Source organism: Gymnoscopelus microlampas, assembly GCF_963454915.1.
Source record: "Gymnoscopelus microlampas genome assembly, chromosome: 16".
Classification (NCBI taxonomy): Eukaryota; Metazoa; Chordata; class Actinopteri; order Myctophiformes; family Myctophidae; genus Gymnoscopelus; species Gymnoscopelus microlampas.
Window position 1 is genome coordinate 50,824,559 of NC_139953.1, and position 22,666 is coordinate 50,847,224.

General features: G+C 44.2%; 2 protein-coding genes across 2 annotated transcripts in view; one reads left to right on the forward strand and one right to left on the reverse strand.

The window, feature by feature from the left end:
• Positions 1-22,666, reverse strand: part of LOC311063420 (gap junction alpha-1 protein-like) — a 604,483-nt gene that overhangs the window by 207,857 nt on the left and 373,960 nt on the right. The gene's annotated exons all lie outside the window — the stretch shown is intronic.
• The window catches only part of LOC311063805 (uncharacterized protein), a 196,618-nt gene that overhangs the window by 136,910 nt on the left and 37,042 nt on the right, over positions 1-22,666 (forward strand). The window contains exons 12-17 of the mRNA XM_084083411.1: positions 1,677-1,738; positions 2,061-3,849; positions 5,890-6,063; positions 18,961-19,134; positions 19,266-19,439; positions 19,589-19,741. Coding sequence (XP_083939537.1) covers positions 1,677-1,738; positions 2,061-3,849; positions 5,890-6,063; positions 18,961-19,134; positions 19,266-19,439; positions 19,589-19,741 — 2,526 coding nt within the window. The remainder of the gene's footprint in view (positions 1-1,676; positions 1,739-2,060; positions 3,850-5,889; positions 6,064-18,960; positions 19,135-19,265; positions 19,440-19,588; positions 19,742-22,666) is intronic.

The following is a 22,666-nucleotide window of genomic DNA, read 5'->3' on the forward strand; positions in this document are numbered from 1 at the left end:
ACGCTTCGCGATGTGACACGTTGTGAGCTTGTAGTTGTAGATCTGCTTTTTGAGTGGTGCCGACCACTCCTATATCTGGCTTTGTCCGTGTATCCGTATGTATGTATGTATATCTGTCCAATAAACAAACATTGATGACAACATCAATACGGGGCTCATCAAAGGCACCACTCTCTTCACACAGGGTGTGATTTTTTTTTAACTTGAAATAAAATGTGGAATATTTGGAAGATTTTTTAAGCATTCTAACAACACAAATCTGGTAAGGGCTCCAGCTGGCACCAAACATTTTCAGATGGGGGTTATAGGGATAAATTAGCCTACATATTAACTTGGGGGTCCATGACATGAAAATATTTGAGAACCACTGGTTAAAATAATTGAACAATTGTGAAGAAAGCCCAAATAAGCAACTGCACTTTAGAAACAAGCCTAAAAAACTGCACCCCACAGCTACCAATATTTACAAGCAACTTAAAAAAAATCACACCCTGTGTGAAGGAAGCGGTGCCTTTGATGAGTGGCCTCCTGGTGGCGCTATAATAGGGCGGGGCGGGGCTTCAGCAATTAATGCTCGTCCCTATTGGTGGTGTAAGTCCACATACCAAATTTGGACTTGGTGGCATGCTGCAAAGTGGAGTTATAGCTGTTTAAAGCCAGTGGCCTCCTGGTGGCGCTATAATAGGGCGGGGCGGGGCTTCAGCAGTCAATGCTCGTCCCTATTGGTGGTCTAAGTCCACATACCAAATTTGGACTTGCTGGCATGCTGCGAACTGGAGTTATAGCTGTTTAAAGCCCGTGCTCAAACGGACATACGGACAAACGGACAAACGGACAGACGGACGTACGGACGGACATAGTCAAAGGTAGAGCGGCTGGCACCGCTAAAAATAAGCCCAAATTCACTTATAATAAGCGGATACGGCAACACTGTTCAGTACGGTGATGTTGAAGTTGGATGTTGTTGGATAAAGCCGTCCAGATTAATCATGATCTACACCTGGTGATCCGCACGCTTCAGGGATATACGAAGCCCTTTGGGAATTGCACGTCAGTTTGAGCTTACAGAAAATACGCCCTCCTTTACAAACTTTATTTACCCCATATTTACGACCAGCATAATGAATCAGGGCCATTGTCTTTCAATAGGAAGGAAGTATTGTGTGAATAAATGCTACTAAAAGTTTAGTATTGTTTGAGATGGAATATAATGAAAGAATAAAGTAAACAGTGTCTGTCAGAAAGAGAAAGCTGTGACTAATGACTTTCTGTCCATTAACCCATTAAGACCTGGAACACCTATACGTTGTTATACCTTTCAATCCAGGAACATCTTTGTGTAACGTTAGCTGTTGTTATATAGAGAAACATGTTTATTTATGACATGTTTGAATTAAAACATGAGGTTTTTACAATGAGCCTCAGGTCTAAATGTGTTAATGGAGCTGGAACCTTTATTTGAGCAGCATTTTACTAGTTCACTGTTTACTACATAACTAGTACTTAACTAGTCTGTTACCGTCCATCTATAGTTACTAGCTTCATGCTAATCACCACTGTGTGTGTGTGTGTGTGTGTGTGTGTGTGTGTGTGTGTGTGTGTGTGTGTGTGTGTGTGTGTGTGTGTGTGTGTGTGTGTGTGTGTGTGTGTGTGTGTGTGTGTGTGTGTTTCCACAGAGAGAGGACTGAGGATCTGTCCAGCGGTGCAGTGTGTGACCATCCCACCAGCATTGAACAAAGTAAAGCCTGACATATCATTAATTTGTGTGAAAAGCATGTTGTAAATAATAAATACATGGAATACATAATAACTCACTAAATAATACAACTCTAAACTACCAAAACTACAACTGGTTATATGAATAAATACATAGTTTTGTTGTTGTGGTTGTTGTTGCCTTTTGAGTTGTTTCAGAGTCAGAATGTGTTTTATTTACATTTTATCCTGGGTTAGGGTTAGAAAATAAATCATACTAAAGTTAGTTAAAAATCCTATATTTCCATAGGATATAAATGTGTGACTGAAGGTGTGTTTAACATTGATGAACTGTTGTGTTCCAGTGGATGTCAGTCTGCAGGAGATTTTAAAGCCACACATGATCGTTGTGACAAAGAGGTTAGAAGAAGGTCAGAGAGAAGACATCACTGGACCAGGACCTGGAACCTCCATCAACAAGATCTACACAGAGCTCTACATCACAGAGGGACACGGTGAAGGTGTTAATCAGCAACATGAGGTGTGGCAGCTTGAGACAGCATCCAGGATGGAGAAGAACCTCCTTGACAAGCCAATCCTGTGCTCTGACATCTTCAAACTCTTACAAGGCAGAGTGAAACCCATCCGAAGTGTTCTGACAAAGGGCATCGCCGGCATTGGAAAAACATTCTCTACGTACAAGTTCGCTCTGGACTGGGCGGGGGGCGTGGCCAATCAACACATCAATCTCCTGATTCTGATGTCGTTCCGGGAGCTGAACTTGGTCAGACATAAGCAGTTCAGTCTTCTCACACTGATCCATGAGTTCCATCCAACATTGAAGAAGCTGACAGCAGAGAAGCTTGCTGCCTGTAAGACTCTGTTCATCTTTGATGGTTTAGATGAAAGCAGAATTTCCCTGAACTTCCACAACAATGACATTGTTTCTGATGTCACAGTGACATCATCAGTGGGCGTGTTGTTGACCAACCTCATCCAGGGGAATATGCTCCCCGCAGCTCTCCTCTGGGTAACTACCAGACCTGCAGCAGCCAATCAGATCCCTCCTGAATGTGTTGACAGGGTGACAGAAGTACGAGGGTTCACAGACCTCCAGAAGAATGAGTACTTCAGGAAGAGATTCAGTGATGATGAGCTGGCCAGTAAAATCATCTCACACATCAACAAAACAAGGAGCCTCCAGGTCATGTGTCATATCCCACTCTTCTGTTGGATCGCTGCTACCGTCCTGGAGGACATGTTGAAGACAGACGAGACAGGACAGCTGCCCACGACCCTGAATGAGATGTACTGCCACTTTGTGTCGGTCCAGACAAGGAGAAAGAAGCAGAAGTATTCACAAGACGTGAATCAACAGGAGCTGATGGAGTTTGACTGGGAGGTTCTTCTGAAGCTGGGCAGGCTGGCATTTGAACATCTGGAGAAAGGGAGCATCATGTTCTACCAAGAAGACCTGGAAGAGTGTGGTCTTGATGTCACAGAGGCATCGCTGTACTCAGGAGTGTGCACAGAGATCTTCAAAAGAGAGAGTGTGCTCTTCCAGAGAAAGGTCTACAGCTTTGTTCATCTGAGCATTCAGGAGTTTCTGGCAGCAGTTTACCTGCAGTACTGTTTCAATGAGAGGAAGACGGAGGTGCTGAAGACATTCCTGGAAGGTTACAACAGTGACAGTTCCCTGGATGACTTCCTGAAGAAAGCCATGTTCAAAGCCCTGAAGAGTAAAAACGGCCACCTGGACCTCTTTGTCCGCTTCCTTCATGGCCTCTCACTGGATTCCAGTCAGAGACTGTTAGGAGGCCTGCTGGGTCAGAGAAAGAACAGTCCAGAGAGCATCCAGAGAGCCATCAACAACCTGAAGGAGATTGACTACGATGACTCTCCTGACAGATGCATCAACATCTTCCACTGTTTGATGGAGATGAAGGATGACTCAGTCCTGCAGGAGATCCAACAGTTCCTGAAGCCAGAGAACAAATCAGAGAAGGAACTTTCTGACACCCAGTGTTCAGCTCTGGCCTTCATGCTGCTGATGTCAGAGAAGGTTCTGGATGAGTTTGACCCTGACTCATACAACACAACTGAGTTTGGGCGACTGAGACTGCTGCCAGCTGTGAGGAACTGCAGAAAGGCTCGGTTAGTATTCATGTGGATTTCAACATAAAACTTAAAATGGAGGAATCATAGTAAAGCTTCAGTCAGTCATTTTAAACATCACTAAATATTCAACTTTTAAATGTTAAACACATTTTACATGATCAATTATACAAATACTGTAAAACATTGGATTATATACAGCATCTACAGTTGTTATTATTATTATTAATAAAAACAAATTTGGTAGTAATATTAGTAACCAAAGTAAAGTATGAATAATGATAACATCGTATTAATGATTGCTTTCATTTAAACTAAGTGAGTTACATTATAATATTACTTCAGATATTGCTTTTACATTACACACAAAACACCCTAGAATGAAATACAAATATATACTAGACATGATATAGGGCATAGCGGTGGCGGCCATTTTCTGGTTCCATCTATCAAGATCCCATTCATTTTTTCCCATAGAGATTTCCAAAAATATTTATATCAATTATTTTAATCCTAGAATCAAGCCATCCAGGATCCTGGTGAATCATGACCATAAAACGTTTGATTCTATGAAAATAAATATGTATTAAATATAGTATATCATATAATTAAATATTCAATTCATTTTTTTTCACAGTCTAAGTTCATTTAGCTGTACATAGACATTGTATTTAAAGTGAACGTCACACTGTACATAGACATTGTATTTAAAGTGAACGTCACACTGTACATAGACATTGTATTTAAAGTGAACGTCACACTGTACATAGACATTGTATTTAAAGTGAACGTCACACTGTACATAGACATTGTATTTAAAGTGAACGTCACACTGTACATAGACATTGTATTTAAAGTGAACGTCACACTGTACATAGACATTGTATTTAGAGTGCAAAGTCATATTGTGTGGCTTCATTCTGTCATCGATGAGTAACTCAATAATGCTGTATTGGCTCATAAATAAAGATAAAGAAAACTTTATTATCCATTAGATTAACATGACATGGAAATGGTCCTTTGTTTACAACTAAACTTGTTTTCAAACATTTAGCTTCAGAGGGCTTGTTTCCAATGGAAACAATAGAAACAAGTCCCTTGGGGATTTTAGTGTTATCCTTTAGTGTGCATTGTTTTAGACTTTATTTTAATTGAGTCTCAGTCTTAGTCCAGTTTCAATCATCCTTGTTTATATCATATTTATTTAGTCAAGCTCATTCTGTTTTTATTTAGTTTACTTTTAGTCGACTAAAAGTCAAGCATTTAGTCTTTATCTTAGTCAACAAAAACCTTTGACTAAAATTCTAATGTAAAACTAAAATGTCAGTTAGTCTACTTTTATTCCATGAAACTTGACATTTTACCACACTGATCCCAGTACAGCTTAACACTGAACACAGAGCCGTTATAAAACCCATGTCCAGTTCAACCAACTGATCCCAGTACAGCTTAACACTGAACACAGAGCCGTTATAAAACCCATGTCCAGTTCAACCAACTGATCCCAGTACAGCTTAACACTGAACACAGAGCCGTTATAAAACCCATGTCCAGTTCAACCAACTGATCCCAGTACAGCTTAACACTAAACACCTGGTTATAAAACCCATGTCCAGTTAAACCATAAGCAACCAGGTCTAAGAAAACCAGCCCTTAAGAAGTGACTATAAGCCCTTTAAGCCTACATACATCGGCTATTTGAAAAAAATCTGATCTACAAGCTCATAACGTGATCTGCTATATATGGGGGCCCACAGACAAATAGATATTAATTTGGGGTTCTCGACTTGAAAATGTTTGAGAGACACTTTAAACAACATCAGCAAACCAAAGCAACTACACTTTAGAAACAAGCCCCCAAAAAACACAACCACCAATATTTACAAGAGACTTCAAAGAAAAACAAGCCAACAGTTGCTTATAATAAGCAGACATGGCAACACATAATGGATTTTCTATCTGTGGAACCACAAAATGGCGGCCTCTGCTATGCTCTATATTACCACTATGTTTGATAACGTCAACGACTGTTTTGTCATAAAGCTAAAACACATTCTCCCTTTTAATCTGTAATTACAGACTTGTTGACCTTGACATGGATGAGACACGCTGTGAGATCCTGGTGTCAGCTCTCAGCTCTAATCCGTCCCATCTGATAGAACTGGAAATAACCAACTGCCCCCTGTCAGCATCAGTGGTGAAGCAGCTTTGTGACGCAATGAAGAGTCCACACTGTACACTGCAGATACTGAGGTCAGTACACCCCCCCCAAAACCTGTGTGTGTGTGTGTGTGTGTGTGTGTGTGTGTGTGTGTGTGTGTGTGTGTGTGTGTGTGTGTGTGTGTGTGTGTGTGTGTGTGTGTGTGTGTGTGTGTGTGTGTGTGTGTGTGTGGACTGAGGTGAATGAGGCCTTTTGGATTTTCCACCTTTTCCTTTTCAACCTGTACTGTTTCTACACAACAAGGTAAGAAGAGTTAAGTTTAAAATCTGGTGTCGGTGGGGATGGCGTCCCCCGATGCAGAGGGAGTGTCGTCCATCAGACATGGGGCGAGAATAGACGCTGAACCCTGTTTTACCGTTGAGGAAGAGTTGTTGGCTTTGGGTGAACTAGTGGGACATGAAAGTATCTCATGGCTCACACATGAATAAAGCTGTAGTTGTTTTTCTAAAGGAAGAGCATATTGTCCATGTGCTAGTTGGAGCAGGTATACTATGGGATGATAGCCTTGTTTGTGTTACTGCGTTGGCTGTGCAATCTACACAGGTTACCATGTCAGGAGTCCATTACAAGTCCCTCCTTCATTCCAAATGAAGCACTGGAATGTGAATTGATGTGTTATAGAAAGCTTGCTACGGGGTTCAGCCATGTTCACCTCGGATGCATTGGTCCGTGTTTGCAACATGTTCAGTCTCTGAGGAGGCGGGCTTTATGTTTCTGAACTCTCAGTCTCTGAGGAGGCGGGGTTTATGTCTCTGAACTGTTCAGTCTGTGAGGAGGCGGGGTTTGTGTTTCTGAACTGTTCAGTCTGTGAGGAGGCGGGGTTTATGTTTCTGAACTGTTCAGTCTGTGAGGAGGCGGGGTTTATGTTTCTGAACTGTTCAGTCTGTGAGGAGGCGGGCTTTATGTTTCTGAACTGTTCAGTCTCTGAGGAGGCGGGGTTTGTGTTTCTGAACTGTCAGTCTGTGAGGAGGCGGGGTTTGTGCCTCTGAACTGTTCAGTCTCTGAGGAGGCGGGCTTTATGTTTCTGAACTGTTCAGTCTGTGAGGAGGCGGGCTTTATGTTTCTGAACTGTTCAGTCTGTGAGGAGGCGGGCTTTATGTTTCTGAACTGTTCAGTCTGTGAGGAGGCGGGCTTTATGTTTCTGAACTGTTCAGTCTGTGAGGAGGCGGGCCTTATGTTTCTGAACTGTTCAGTCTGTGAGGAGGCGGGGTTTGTGTTTCTGAACTGTTCAGTCTGTGAGGAGGCGGGGTTTGTGTTTCTGAACTGTTCAGTCTGTGAGGAGGCGGGCTTTGTGTTTCTGAACTGTTCAGTCTGTGAGGAGGCGGGCTTTATGTTTCTGAACTGTTCAGTCTGTGAGGAGGCGGGGTTTGTGTTTCTGAACTGTTCAGTCTGTGAGGAGGCGGGGTTTGTGTTTCTGAACTGTTCAGTCTGTGAGGAGGCGGGCTTTGTGTTTCTGAACTGCCATCGCAAACACTTGAAGTTTAAAGATGGGGTTCTTCTTCAGTTTTTTATGTGTCTATGAATTTGACATGACTCTAATAGGCCCCCTGGTGTAGTTATGATATGCAAATATGTCTTCCCTGTGTATTTTGGGGTTTCTTCCTGTAAGCTGAAAGCTTTTGTGTCAAAAGGCCCAATCGAAATACACTGTTTTAACTACGTACTAAAAACATCCCCTCCCCTTATTATCATACAACAACAGCTGTGGGCGTGGCTAACTCAAACACACATATGTGACTGTGACGCCCCATTCACACACTGATCATGGGACGCCAGGTTGTTTGTCTCTATATCTGTAAAATCAACTGTAACAGTCCTTTCATTGTTTACTAGTTGAGATGTGGCAAATGTCTGTCTTTTATTCATAACGACACCTTCAGCACATTACAAATGACTGTTTTCACCAACTTATTAGTGAAAGTATGGAACTTAAGATCCCTTCTTCTGAACATTGTAAGAAAAATGTAAAGGCAGTCGTGGTAACCTACATAATGTAGTAAACAACCTATTAAACCGGGTTGTTTTTGTCAGCATTAACATGGAGGAAGTTCCTTATTGTGAGCGTGGCTCCATGTTAAAAACCCATGTGTGTTACAGACTAAGAGCGTCTCTGCATGTTGAATTAAACTGGCTGGCTTAAAACCCTGGTTCAAAACGTTGTTTCAATACATCCATAGCGACACGTCAACTAAGTCATTGACCCAAACAGCGATTTTTATTCCTACTAGTGTAGATGATGTCTTGCATATTATTGGTCTAAGATTAACTCCAGAAATGCCCCCCCCCTCAACTGTTTACTGTACATATATTTTTATTGCTATATGATGTCTTGCATATTATTGGATAGTATTATATGTCTTTAAATGTCTCGATGAATTGAATACACAGGACCACAATGGAAACGAGCTCTTAGGTCTTTTTGTGTTATCCTTTTAGCATTTGTATAATCGTACCACTGTACTTTTTTGCAAACGGTTAATTAAGTATTCAATCAATCAATCAATCAATCAATCAATCAATCAATCAATCGATCGCCTCACCATCGGTCCAGAAGGCTTGTGTGTTTCTGAACTAAATTCATTATAGGATATATTCACTTCCACCATGGTCAGCTATAGATAGAAAACAGATTAAACAATTCACTCACATTAAAATAAAATACAAATAATAATAATAAGGCTAAAATTGTTTCGCCAATCTTTTTTTTCTTGTCTGACCTGTTCGCTCATCACTGGGTTGAACTCAGCATGCATACGTTCATTCCCATTATTTGGTTGTCATGCACAGAAGTGCCATTCCAACTCTTCACGCTCTCCTGATCTTTTCTTTCAAGTTTTCTGAAAACACAGGTTTTCACCAGGTTTTTTCACTGATTAGCCTCGCTAATTCTACTGTTCTGCTACTGATAAGTGTCACTCCTTGACACTTCCAGCAGAGGTGCTTACGTTCAGAGTATGGGTGAATGGTTTTCATACTAACTCAATTACTGTATCTCCCATTGAGTTAGATACTACACTGCACTATATATATATATATATATATATATATATATATATATATATATATATATATATATATATATATATATATATATATATATATATATATATATATATTCATATCCTCATCGAGACATTTAAAGACGAACAATAATATACAGTATTTATTTATTTTATTTTTTTTGGGGGGGGCTTTTATTGCTTTATTTGGAGAGGGACAGAGAAAGTAGTCTGACAGGAAATGGGGAGAGAGATGGGGGAAGACCATAGACTGTATAAATGAGATGGACAAACCCCCTCCGCTGCTTTCTACAGACCGAAAATGAAGCCTTTGCTGCAAGACCTGTAGGTCCGCCATCTTTCAATACGCGTCAGAATGAGTTCAGACCATTATTGGTTGGGTAACTTGTCAATCAAGAGCGGGGGGCGGGGAATGAATGCTATTGGTTGTGTAGCGTGTCAATCAAATCATCCCGCCCCTCCTAGAGAATAGCCTACTTTATCGTCAATTTTATAATAAATAGAACCATAATTTAGCAAAACGCATATCCTGATGATTGAAAGGAGACTTTAAACTAGCGACTGGAAGCTTATAGAATTTATGACAATTTTTATTACAGTAAGAAAATCTAGTCTAAAGTTTGTCAAAAAACCCATTCACTTGCGCTAAAATAAATTCTTTCTGAACTCACAGGTCGGCGCAGGGTAAAACAGCGCCACTCTGGCCATTTTGTCGGCCTCATCGTAAATATCTCAGCCTTGCCCCTTGGGGAAGACACGCAGCAAAGGCCGTCGGGAACGGGACGCGAACCCGCGGCACGCTGTCTGTTAAGGGATTTCAACCAAGGGTGCCTAGACCGCGACGCCACGGCCTAGGCCAATAATATACAGTATTATGCAATAACATCATATATTCGAGTAGTAATAAGAAAGAAAGTTATATGTACAGTAAACAGTTGGGGGAGACTGTTTACTTATTACAGGAGCCAGTTACAAATTGCAGTCACCTGTAGGTGCTCTTTTAGAGCGGTTTTGAAGGAGGGTAAGAAGTCCCACTTTTGTATAACTGTTGGTAGGGCCTTACACATTCTGGCAGCATTGCAGTACAACAAATTTGACCAATGTTTTATTTGTACCAAAACTGGGTTCAGTGAGTTCAGTGGGGCTCCTTCTGGTGTTGTGCCTGTTTGTGTCTTTTACGCTCTTCAAGTAGAGCTCTTCACGGGTCCAAAAAAAATGGACCGGAACCAAAATGTATCTGTGAAACATATTATCCGATTATATCAGAGATTTTACAGACCCGACCCTGCAGACACCCCGTCAAAAAAGCGCATATGAAACAATACGAAAATAAATAAATATGCGTAATAATAAAAGTATTTTAAATTGGAAATACTCAAGTACAAATACCTCCAAATTTTACTTAAGTGCAGTACTTAAGTAAATGTACTTATGTTAATGTTACTTTCCACCACTGCCAAACGGAACATTTTATTTTACTCAATCCGTTATATGCTGACCAGGATTTGGCTGTGTTGTTCATTCATAGATAGCGTTAACCTGTCACCTGAAATTACCTTAGTCTGTTCCCTACATAAAACCACACAATTTCATGTCAAAGACTCTTTCATTGATGGCCAGCAACAAAACAAATAGGCCTTCTCTTAGACAATAGTGCAAACTTGAGTGAGAATGTATTTTGTGCAAACTTGCATTGTAGAACATGTCTCAAATATCCCAACAACGACAAAAAAGGGACACAACTAAAATATCCCTTGCTTGTCTGCACTAAACGAATCACAGTAAACATCAATAAACGAACATCAATAAACGAACAAACAACAATAACGAATAAACAAATATACAATCAATAAACCAATCGACAAGTAAATAGCATGCTTTTGAGCATGTATAGCCAACAGGCCAAATGGGAAATAAAACTGTAGGTCGGTTAGGTAGCTTTATAATGGCAGTGCGCATTAACAGTAAGTTTGACCTTCATTAATAAATATAATATAGCCTCATTTGAAAATAAAAGAACAAATAGGACATCCTACTATCCTACTATATCCTACTATAATTCTAGTAACCTCTGTAGTGGTAGGTGAAGCTACCCGGTTCTCCTCAGTGGCTGGACCAATTGCTCTGATTTTGCACACAGCCATTGACCATTACCATCTCAACTTAACTGTGAAGCCCATTTTTCAATTTCATCAAATCTCAGCTTCTTATTAGCGTTTATGTGTCAAACAATGTCGCCTCCCGGGTTGCCAGATCCTGTGCGCATATCCCCCCACGGATGCGTCGACCGGGTATGGTCTAGTCCTACTATAATTCTAGTAACCTCTGTAGTGGTGGTGAAGACACCCGGTTCTCCTCACTGGCTGGACCAATTGCTCTGATTTTGCACACAGCCATTGACCATTACCATCTGAACACAACTGTGAAGCCCGTTTTTCAATTTCATCAAATCTCAGCTTCTTATTAGCGTTTTTCTGTCAAACACTGTCGCCATGGTTACGGGGCTGCCCAGCTATGGGACGAACTGCCTCCCGGGTTGCCAGATCATGTGCGCATATCCCCCCACGGCTGCGCTGCGCCGACCGGGTATGGTCTAGTAGAGGCTAAAGCATGCACCGCTTCTTGAATGTAACCGGCTCTAGGTCTGGGGGTTCTGGCCCAGCGTCAGCGAGCTCCTCCACCTTGTCCTCTTCTTGCTGAATGAATGAATGAATGAATGAATGAATGATGGCTTTATTTCGAACATGTTAAACAATAAACACATAAACACCTGCTGGGTCATCACTGTGACCGTGGCTCGTTGAGGTGGAGGTCCCGCCTCTTGGCATGCTCTTTGATAGATGTCCTGTCACATCCTCTGCCTCTGCTTAGTCTGTGCCAACACACCCATTCGCCCAGTGCCCTGATGACTACTTGATTTCACCTGTGTATTCTCCTCACCTGTTCCCATTCCCCATTCAGTGCTTAGTCTATATATAGACCTTGTGTTTGACTGTTTGGTTGCTGTATTATAAGTTTGCATGATGTGTCCGATTTGACACTTCCCTTGTTGTATAAGGTGAACCTAAGTTTCTCAGAGTCCTGTTATTCTGCATATTGGATCCAATACCTGGTTTTCAAGAGTCCTGACAGTATAATACAGCCATCAAGATGGATCCAGCGGATTTTGTTCAGCTACAAGGTGCTGTTGCTCTCCAAGGACAGCTTTTGGGCCAGCATGAAAATCTTCTGACCCAGATGAACGATCGCCTCACTCAGCTGATTACCGCCGTCCAGAACCTCACCGTCGCTCCCCCCGCTGCTGCTCCGCCTGGGGTCCAGGCACAGGCCGTGGCCGGGGGTCCCCAGGGACCAGCCGTGACACCCAGGGAGCCGCGTGTTCAACACCCGGAGAGGTATAGTGGAGAGGCCGATACCTGCCGTGGTTTCATATCACAGTGCACTTTGATCTTCACCCTCCAGCCATCTGTCTTCACCACTGACGGTGCCATGGTGGCATATATTATGACTTTGTTATCTGGCCGAGCGCTCGTCTGGGCTAATGCGCTGCTGGAGAAACAATCCCCCTTGTGTGCCGACTACGACCTTTTCATTGAGGAGATGAAGCGGATTTTCGATCACCCAATGAGGGGGAGAGACGCGGCGACTCGTCTGCTGCATCTCCGACAAGGACGCAACAGTGTCGCTGACTACGCGATCGAGTTCCGCGTCTTGGCCGCGGAGAGTGAGTGGGCGGAGGTGGCGTTAATTCCTACTTTTCTTCACGGGCTCTCGGATGAGGTCCAGGATGAGCTAGTTTCCCGTGAGTTTAGTGAGGGGTTGGATTCCCTTGTTACCTTGGCCATTCAAGTGGATAATCGCTTCCGTGAACGCAGGAGACAGAGGCAGTGGAGCAGAGCGCCGGGTTCAGCCGAGCGTTTCCGAGTGGGGCCGAGTGTTCCCGACCCCTCCCGAATGGTCCCGACGTCATCAACAGCTGCCGATTCCCTGTCTACCGAGGAGCCTATGCAATTGGGACGCACCAAGATTTCTACCAGGGAGAGGGAGAGAAGGATAGCTGAGAGATTATGCATGTATTGCGGTAAGCCAGGCCATTTCCGTATTTCATGCCCAGAGAGAGAGGGAAATGGGGCGGCTCAACAGTAAATGGGGAATTACTGGTGAGCCATATCGTTTCATCCTCCCCATCTTCTTCTTCTTGCTTTAAAATGCCTGCCGTTTTGTCCTGGGGGGGCCAAAAGCACTCTGTCTACACTCATTGACTCGGGGGCAGCAGGGTGTTTTTTGGACAGTTCTTTTGCTCTCTGTCACGAAACACCTTATTTTAAGTTAGATCACCCCCAACGTGTCACTGCACTGGATGGACGTCCTCTAGGAAGAGGCGTGGTTCAGCATCTCACTGAACCGCTGAGCCTACGCTTGTCTGGGAACCACTGTGAGAGTATTCAACTTCACCTTATTGACTCCCCGGAGCTGCCGCTCATTCTGGGGCATCCGTGGCTGGTGCACCACAACCCCCACATTGACTGGCCGTCCGGGACCATATTGGAGTGGGGCCGTTCCTGTCATTCCCATTGTCTACGCTCTGCACCTAGTGCGCCTCAGTCTCCAGGGCCTGGTCCTTCGTCTGGGGGCCTCGAACCTACCGAATGTTCTAGGGTCCCTCCCGAGTATTCTGACCTCAACCTGGTCTTCTCCAAACAACGTGTGGCGTCCACACTGCCCCCACATAGGCCCTATGACTGTGGTATTGACTTGCTGCCAGGGACGTTTCCACCTCGTGGGAGGCTCTACTCTCTCTCGGGTCCTGAAGTGGCGGCCATGGAGAGCTACATTGACGAGGCCCTCACAGTAGGGTTCATCAGGCCATCCACGTCCCCAGCAGGAGCTGGGTTTTTCTTCGTCGGAAAGAAGGATGGTGGCTTGAGGCCCTGCATTGACTACAGAGGTCTAAATCGGATCACGGTAAGGAATCGTTACCCCTTACCCCTTATGTCCTCATCTTTTGACCGTTTACGTGGAGCTAAGTTTTTTTACCAAGCTTGACCTCAGAAATGCTTATAATTTGATACACATTAGGGAAGGGGACGAATGGAAGACGGCGTTCAACACCCCTAATGGTCATTATGAGTATTTGGTCATGCCGTTCGGCCTCACTAATGCCCCTGCTGTCTTCCAGGCTCTTGTTAATGATGTACTGAGGGACATGTTAAATCATTTTGTGTTTGTGTACCTGGATGACATACTCATATTTTCTAGGTCACGGGAGGAACACATCCAACATGTGCAGAGGGTGCTGCGCCGTCTCCTGGAGAACCAGCTCTATGTCAAGGCGGAGAAGTGCGACTTCCATGTGTCCACCCTCACCTTCCTGGGCTACATCATTACCACTAATGGGGTGACCATGGACCCGGCTAAAGTCAAGGCAGTGGCTGACTGGCCCCAACCCACCACCCCGAAACAATTACAAAGATTCTTGGGCTTTGCTAACTTCTACAGATGTTTTATCCGGGACTACAGCAAGGTGACAGCGCCTCTCCACGCCCTCACTGCCGGGCCTGCGGCCCGCTTCCGTTGCACCCCCGAGGCGGAACGGGCCTTCAGTGGGCTGAAGCGGCGTTTCTCTTCTGCCCCCATTCTGACCCACCCGGATCCTTCTTTGCCCTTTGTGGTAGAGGTCGACGCCTCGGATGTGGGGATTGGCGCAGTGCTCTCGCAATGTCCTCCTAAGGAGAAGAGGCTCCATCCCTGTGCCTTTTTCTCTAAGAAGCTGGATTTGGCAGAACGCAACTATGACATCGGGAACCGGGAGCTGCTGGCGGTCAAGGAGGCGCTAGAGGAATGGCGGCACTGGTTGGAGGGAGCGGAACATCCTTTTGTGATCTGGACTGACCACAAGAATTTAGCTTATATTCAGTCGGCCAAGAGACTCAATTCTAGACAGGCCCGGTGGGCTCTGTTTTTTGACCGTTTCCGCTTCACCCTTTCCTATCGCCCTGGTTCTAAGAACCTGAAGCCTGACGCACTCTCCCGCCAGTTTGACCCCTCTGAAAAGGACCCGGATCCAGGTCCCATTATTCCGAGTGCTCTGGTTATAGCACCCGTTACCTGGGAGATAGAAACCATCGTTCAGCAGGCGCTTCAGCAGGACCCTGACCCTGGTGGTGGCCCGCCATCCTGCCTGTTCGTCCCTGTGGCCGCTCGTTCCGAGGTACTCCAGTGGTCCCATTCCTCCAACCTCGCTTGCCACCCTGGCGTTCGACGCACCCTAGCTCTCCTTCGGCAACGCTTCTGTTGGCCGTCCATGGTGGCTGACACTCACTCCTTTGTCCGGGCTTGTGCTGTCTGTGCTCGCAACAAGACCCCCAGCCTCAGACCCTCTGGTTTACTCCAACCCCTGCCGGTGCCACGTCGCCCCTGGTCCCATATCTCTATTGACTTTGTCTCTGGGCTCCCCCCTTCTGAGGGCAAGACGGTCATCCTAACCATCGTGGACCGTTTCTCGAAGATGGCCCACTTTGTCCCTGTGTCTAAGCTTCCCTCCGCCAAGGAAACGGCCCAGCTCATGATCGATCATGTCTTCAGGTTGCACGGGTTACCCCTAGATGTGGTTTCGGACCGGGGACCCCAGTTCTCCTCTAGGTTCTGGAGGGCCTTCTGCTCTCTCTTGGGAGCTTCTGCCAGCCTCTCGTCAGGCTTTCATCCCCAGTCAAATGGCCAGACGGAGCGTGTGAATCAAGACCTGGAGGTTGCACTCCGCTGCCTGGTGTCGGATAATCCCTCCTCTTGGTGCGGTCAGCTCGCCTGGGTGGAGTACTCCCACAACTCCCTTCCGTGCTCCTCTACTGGTCTGTCCCCATTCGAGTGTGCACTGGGCTATCAACCTCCGCTGTTTCCGGAGCAGGAGAGAGAGGTTGAGGTCCCATCGGTTCAAGACTTTGTCCGTCGTTGCCGTCGCACCTGGAGGAGAGCCCGGTCCTCTCTCCTGCGGACAGCTGCTAGGAACCGGAAACAAGCTGACCGGCACAGATAGCCTGCCCCTCGCTACCAGCTCGGACAGGAGGTTTGGCTTTCTACTCGGGATTTGCCCCTGCGAGTGGAGTCCCGAAAATTGTCCCCACGCTACATTGGCCCTTTCAAGATCACACGCATCATCAACCCAGTAGCCGTTCGCCTCAAGCTCCCCAAGACCCTTCGGGTGCACCCTACGTTCCATGTCTCTCAACTCAAACCAGTTTCCTCCTCCCCTCTGGTGCCTCCCACAAAGGCGCCCCCTCCTCCTCGCCTTCTCGATGGTCATGCCACCTACACCGTCCGGCGCCTTTTGAAGATGCGTCGCTGGGGCAGGGGCCGTCAATACCTCGTTGACTGGGAGGGGTATGGACCCGAGGAGCGCTGCTGGGTCCCTAGTCGGAACATCCTCGACCCCTCCCTGATTGCTGACTTCCACCGTCAGCATCCGGAGTCGCCTAAGGGGACGTCAGGAGCCGTCCGTAGGAGGGGGGGTCCTGTCACATCCTCTGCCTCTGCTTAGTCTGTGCCAACACACCCATTCGCCCAGTGCCCTGATGACTACTTGATTTCACCTGTGTATTCTCCTCACCTGTTCCCATTCCCCATTCAGTGCTTAGTCTATATATAGACCTTGTGTTTGACTGTTTGGTTGCTGTATTATAAGTTTGCATGATGTGTCCGATTTGACACTTCCCTTGTTGTATGGGTGAACCTAAGTTTCTCAGTAAAGATCCACTAAGTTTATTCCTCGTTTCCTGAGTCCTGTTATTCTGCATATTGGATCCAATACCTGGTTTTCAAGAGTCCTGACATGTCCTCCCTCTCTGCCAAGTCGAACATCCGAAGCTGCTTGAATTTGGGCCAAAGAAACAAACCTAGCTTTTCGTGTTGTATATCGGTTTTGCCAGAATTAGTCGACTATAACCGGCCAACAGTGGTGGACAGTAACGTAGTAAATGTACTTTTTATTATTTTTAATTATGTCCTGAGAACCTCATGAAGTTATACATAGGTCTATCTCTTTCATTTGCTCCCAAAGTGCACTAGTGTGATAGATTTAACTTATAAATGCAAAGTTTTTTTCTCGGGATGAAACCCACTGACTGCAAGGTCTGACCCCCTATACCACCCCAACACAGTAACTTTTCTGGTTACTTTTATTGCCATGATTTCACTTGAGACATTGCCCTCTAAGATACAACCCAGGTAGGAAATGTCATCTTTCCTTGTGATGACATTGTCGCCTTCTTTGACTGTGAAGTCTTTGGCCTTGCAGAGGTTTATTCTGGACCCCAAAAGAATGGATCCAGTTTTGCCAAGGTGTAGTCATATTTTGTTATCGGTGAGCCAGGTGCATATTCTACCGAGTTCAACGGTGTTCAACCTGTAATCTGGAAATTCGAACACACTCAAACCCTAAGAGACGAAGCTCCGCACCATGGGGGACCGGGCCTTCTGCTCAGCTGCTCCTCGGCTGTGGAATGCCCTCCCTGACCATATGAGAGCGTCACAGTCCATTGATGCTTTTAAAAGGGGACTATAACCTTTCTTTTTAACATTTGCCTAGATGGACTTACTGATGCCTTGTGTGTTTTTAAACTTTTTCTTAGTCTCCAGTCATTCAGGCATGTCACTTTGGCCTTTTTGGGGTTGGGTGATGGTTGACATTTTGAATCCTGCAGGGACAGGGCCAGCTGGTCTGCACATGCTTTTAGGACCTGGCCTCGTTTGAAGGCTGTGCGCATGTTGTCCTCCGAGATGGTTAAAGGGCTGGTGTCCTCTGCTGGTGTTGCCGCTGGCTGGTTGATGTCGCTGATGGCACCGCTGGGCTGCCGCGGGTAGAACTGGTCTCGAACCGGCCATAGTAGATGTTCAGTTTGTTGGGGAGGGAGGCAGGCGGGTTCACTTCATTTGTGTTTTTTGCTTTGCTGTCCATCAAGGTGTGTACCGCCTGTGTGTACCGCCCCTGATGTTGAATTGGTCTTCCATCTTTGCAGTGAAGGCCTTCTGCGCCTTCATGATGGCAATGTTTAGGGCCGCGCTCATGTACCCCACATTGCCGGATCTGAAACCAAGTATTTTTGAACGTACCTTACTGTTTACCTTACCACCCCCATGTCCATACGTTCTTGTCTGTCATAACCCCTTATACCCCCTGACGGTGTAGATAAAAAAAGGAAGGCTACATTTTTTTTAAAAAAGGAAACGCGACAGTGTTACGGAGCTCGCATGGAAGCAGCCTTCTCCCACCATTAGGCTCCCACCTTCATCATCACCATCACTTCGTGTGTGCATGTGTGTGTCCACTACATAGAGCCACGCTGCTCACAAATAAACGTATTCACATACTATTAGTTGATTAGATGCTTTGTCACCCTCTCTCACTGTTTCTCGCTCGCTCTCTACATGCATTCCATTCATTCTTGGCATTCACTTTCACACGTCTTCTCTTCTTCAGAGCTGCTTACTCCTGCCCATTTTACCCTCATTTATGTCAATAGCCCCACCACAGACAGGACAGGAGGCATGAAGTACTGCACTCTGTGGCAACGGGGGAATCTATAGAGCACATGCACGTTGTGATAAAATATTTATATTTGCCGGCAGTGTATCGATTATTTATCGCAAACGGGAGCACAACGATATATTGCTATATTTATTTTTTTGTCTCACGCCTACCAGGCAACAGGTGAAACAATCCTTTTCAACACAGGTGGAAACACTAACATTAGCATTAGAGACTAACAGATCTAACAGGATCTTTTATCCATTGTCCAGTGAGTCAGAGCTGGTGACATTATGTATTGAGAATGTGATTTATTCATCAGATTGTCATCAGAGCAGACAACAAAGACACTTAAAGAAGACATGTTTATATGTTTTATTTCCATTCAGGTTGAGTTACTGTTTCCTCAAAGAGAGCTGCTGTGAACATCTGGCCTCAGTTGTCTGTTCCAAGTCATCTAGTCTTCGAGAACTTGACCTGAGTTACAACGACTTGCACGATTCAGGCGTGAAAATACTCTTTCCTGGACTGGACAGTACGCAATGTAGATTGGAGATTCTCAGGTTAGATTACAAATCAATTTGAGTACTGCCATTTATTTGAATGAAACACATGTATTTGAGGATTCAGATATGTGATTAAGTCAGTTTTTTGTCTGAATTAATGGTTTACTATGTATGTATTTATTATTCAGGTTGAGACAAACCAGCATCACAGACAAATGCTGCAAGGAATTATCATCACTTCTCAGTTCCAACTCATCTAGTGTGAAAGAGTTGGATCTCAGTTTCAATGAGCTGCAGAATGAAGGAGTAATTCATCTCTCTGCTGGACTGAAGAGTCCACACTGCACACTGGAGATTCTGAGGTGAATAATGTGTTTTCTGTGTGGATCTCCACATAATTGTCAGCAGGAGATTATTAAATTGTTCCCTCTCTCTGTGTCTCTCTCTCTCTCTCTCTCTCTCTCTCTCTCTCTCTCTCTCTCTCTCTCTCTCTCTCTCTCTCTCTCTGCAGGCTGACACACTGTCTGGTCTCAGAGGAAGGCTTTTCCTGTCTGGCCTCAGCTCTGAGATGCAAACTCTCCCATCTGAAAGAGCTCGACCTAAGCTTCAACCAACTTGGACACTCAAAAGAGATAGTGCTCTCTGTTGGACTGAATTCTCTCAAGTGAGTAGAGGTGTGAAGTCAGTCCATGCTGAAATGGTCAAATGGTTGGTGAGAGATATTTTGCAAGACACAGTTAAATCTATTGCACACAAAATGTGATCCACATAATACATTTCTTCTTCTTTTTCTTTGTTCTACTATTTTTTTCTTACAACACCCGGTATTGCTTGTTTAGATTGACAAAACTGTTTTGAACTACACCTTATAGAATTATGTTCATTTCAGCATGTGAAAAGAGAAACATGTCTTGAATGGTAATTGCAAATGGTCCTGGATTCTTTTTAACACAGCAGATAAAGATAATGGGACTATTTGTTTCAAAACTAGGTAATCTTAACTTGATTTTGTGGTTAATAAAATGTTCTTTGGACGTTACATGACAGAAAACGTAAGGGAGTAATCTAAGGCTAACTCAGGGCTGCCAGCTTTTCAGAAACATTCGGAATGAGATTTGGTGGCATGTGCTGCAATTTTTAATAGACCCATTTGGGGTCACCAAATACACCAAATACTGTATTGTATGTTAAATGCATTTCTATTCATTTATGTACTTGAAGTAAAGATGTTATAATGGAAAATATTAATATCCAGTCAGGGTGAAGTGTTTACCATGTATTAGGACGATCTATCAGAGCAACAGCATTACAGATCATAAGGAGCAGGCCTCCAGGCCTGTTTCAACAGCCCCTTCGGGCATAAACTTCCCTCCGCCCCAATCCCAAACAGTTCTTATAGTCCGCTCTAACAGAGATGCTATTATAAATGGTCATATAAGGTATGTACTAAAGACAAAGGGCGACACACAAATAGTTACACAAATACAGATTAGCTGACAGAGGGTAGGAGTAAGCATCCGTCAGCTGTTGAGATTAACAGCTGCCGTCAAGTTAGAATTAGCACATTGATGTGAAGAGTGGCTGACTAGCATTGAATGAGATTGAAGACAAATGAAGATGAAGACAAATACACAATAGTACATTTTGCAATCCATTTGGCATTCTAAAATATCTATTACAGAGTCTGCTTTAAAGATTTGTCTACTTTACGGATTAGAGAGGCTAGCCTCGTGTAGCCAGACTATCACTGCGTGGATATGAGTCTGGTGCCTGAAGAGGCTGCATTAGGTATTTGTAAGCATTTCCCTGCACACAATGCCAACTGAAGAAACAAATATGAAATCGTCTGACATTTAGCTTTTACTGTACCTTTGAAAAATGACATTACATGCACGGGAGTGTCGTAGTTTGGGGGGGTGAATGCCATAAAGCAAGAGGAACGGAGATCTAGCATTTCCCTGCAGGAAATAAACAGTAAATTAGCTTTTATGTTTTAAATGACGTCATTCCCAGGTCTGTCATCATCAGGCAGTGAAAACATCATTCATAGGATAGATAACACCGCCATCTGGTGGAAAACCACCGAAAACACAAAAACTCATCACCTCGTCAGTGGAAGGCTGAGCCGTAGCACAATCTGACGAGGGAACATTTTAACATTTTAAAGGGAACGCGTCGGTGGCAGGCGGAGAGTTAAGCAGCAAAACTAACATTGTATACTGTTTTATTTAACATTGTATATTGTAAACGTTTCCATAGCACAAGGTTCTTCAACACTGTTGGAAGTGTAGAAGAACATAGAGGGTTAATTGATATTAAGATCTATGTTGATCCTGTTGGCGATGTCAACAGGATGTAAATGGTTTCATGTTGGGATACCAATTTTATCCAATCAGGAGAGAGAACTCACACAGGATATAGGATAAACAAGGGGATTTGGAAGTGATGAAAAAAGGAAAAAAGCAATAAGCTAATTGGATCCAGAACACTATAAACATTGAAGCTGACAAATGGGAACTCTCTCCTGATTGGCTGAAATTAAAATCTCTAAAGGAAAACCTTTAACTAAAAGGAAAAACAACGGGACAGGCAGGTGTTTAACTGAATTACTTTATATAGAAGCCACACAATTAATAACTGACAAAGCAAATGGTAAATAATAATACTCTTCTGGATATTAAATACTGTCTCTGTCTTTTTCCCTAACAAACACAATAAATAAACAAACACATCAACAATCAATATTACGTTCACACACCCCTCCCCACCAAAACAAGTCCCAATGTCCTTTGTTCACAATTTCAAACATAAACCATAAACAAACAAATGTCACAACATAAGATAGAACGATACCGCGGACAGTCACTTACTCGCTTTGTTTACATAATAAACAGTCTCACGTTACGGTCCGAACGGCTTCTTCTTACCGCCGTCCAGAGAGTGTCTATTAGTTCCTTAGATCCAAACGGAATGTAAACGGTCTCCCACACTAACGGTCCAAAAGTAACTTAAAGTTTGGGGTAACCCTTAAAGGTTCTATGACATTCATTTTCACTTTTTTTATTTTTCATTTTTTTGGGGGGGGGTTTTATGACCTCAATTACAACCAAACAAACTGAACTTTTTCAGTTAAAACGTTGTATAACGTTTGAAGGACCATGACAAAGACTTTTAATGTGTTGTGCTGACTTTAAACTGAATGTCATGAACCCTTTAAGTTTGTAATCCATAAGAACATTAAACATGGGTTTATCTCACCGGCTGCGGCTCCGTCAGATTCCACACACAGACCGGCGTCTCATTCATAAATCCAGCGCTCGTAATCCCACGGCAGTGACGACACGTTCCTTTTCCTCTGGGCTCGATAGTTCTTGCTTCTTGGCTGCAGCTTACTTTTAGTTAAATCTATAACTTAACATTTTAACGCTAGTGCCTAGGAGATCTCATCTCTCTTCACCTGTTCGTTCACACTAGTACATGCAACATAAACGGAGAAAAAGCTTTTTTTCCACAACAAATAAAAAGGAAGCGAACGAGCCGTTTATTTGTTTAAATGACGTAATTTCCGGGTCTATCCCAAGGAAGCTTT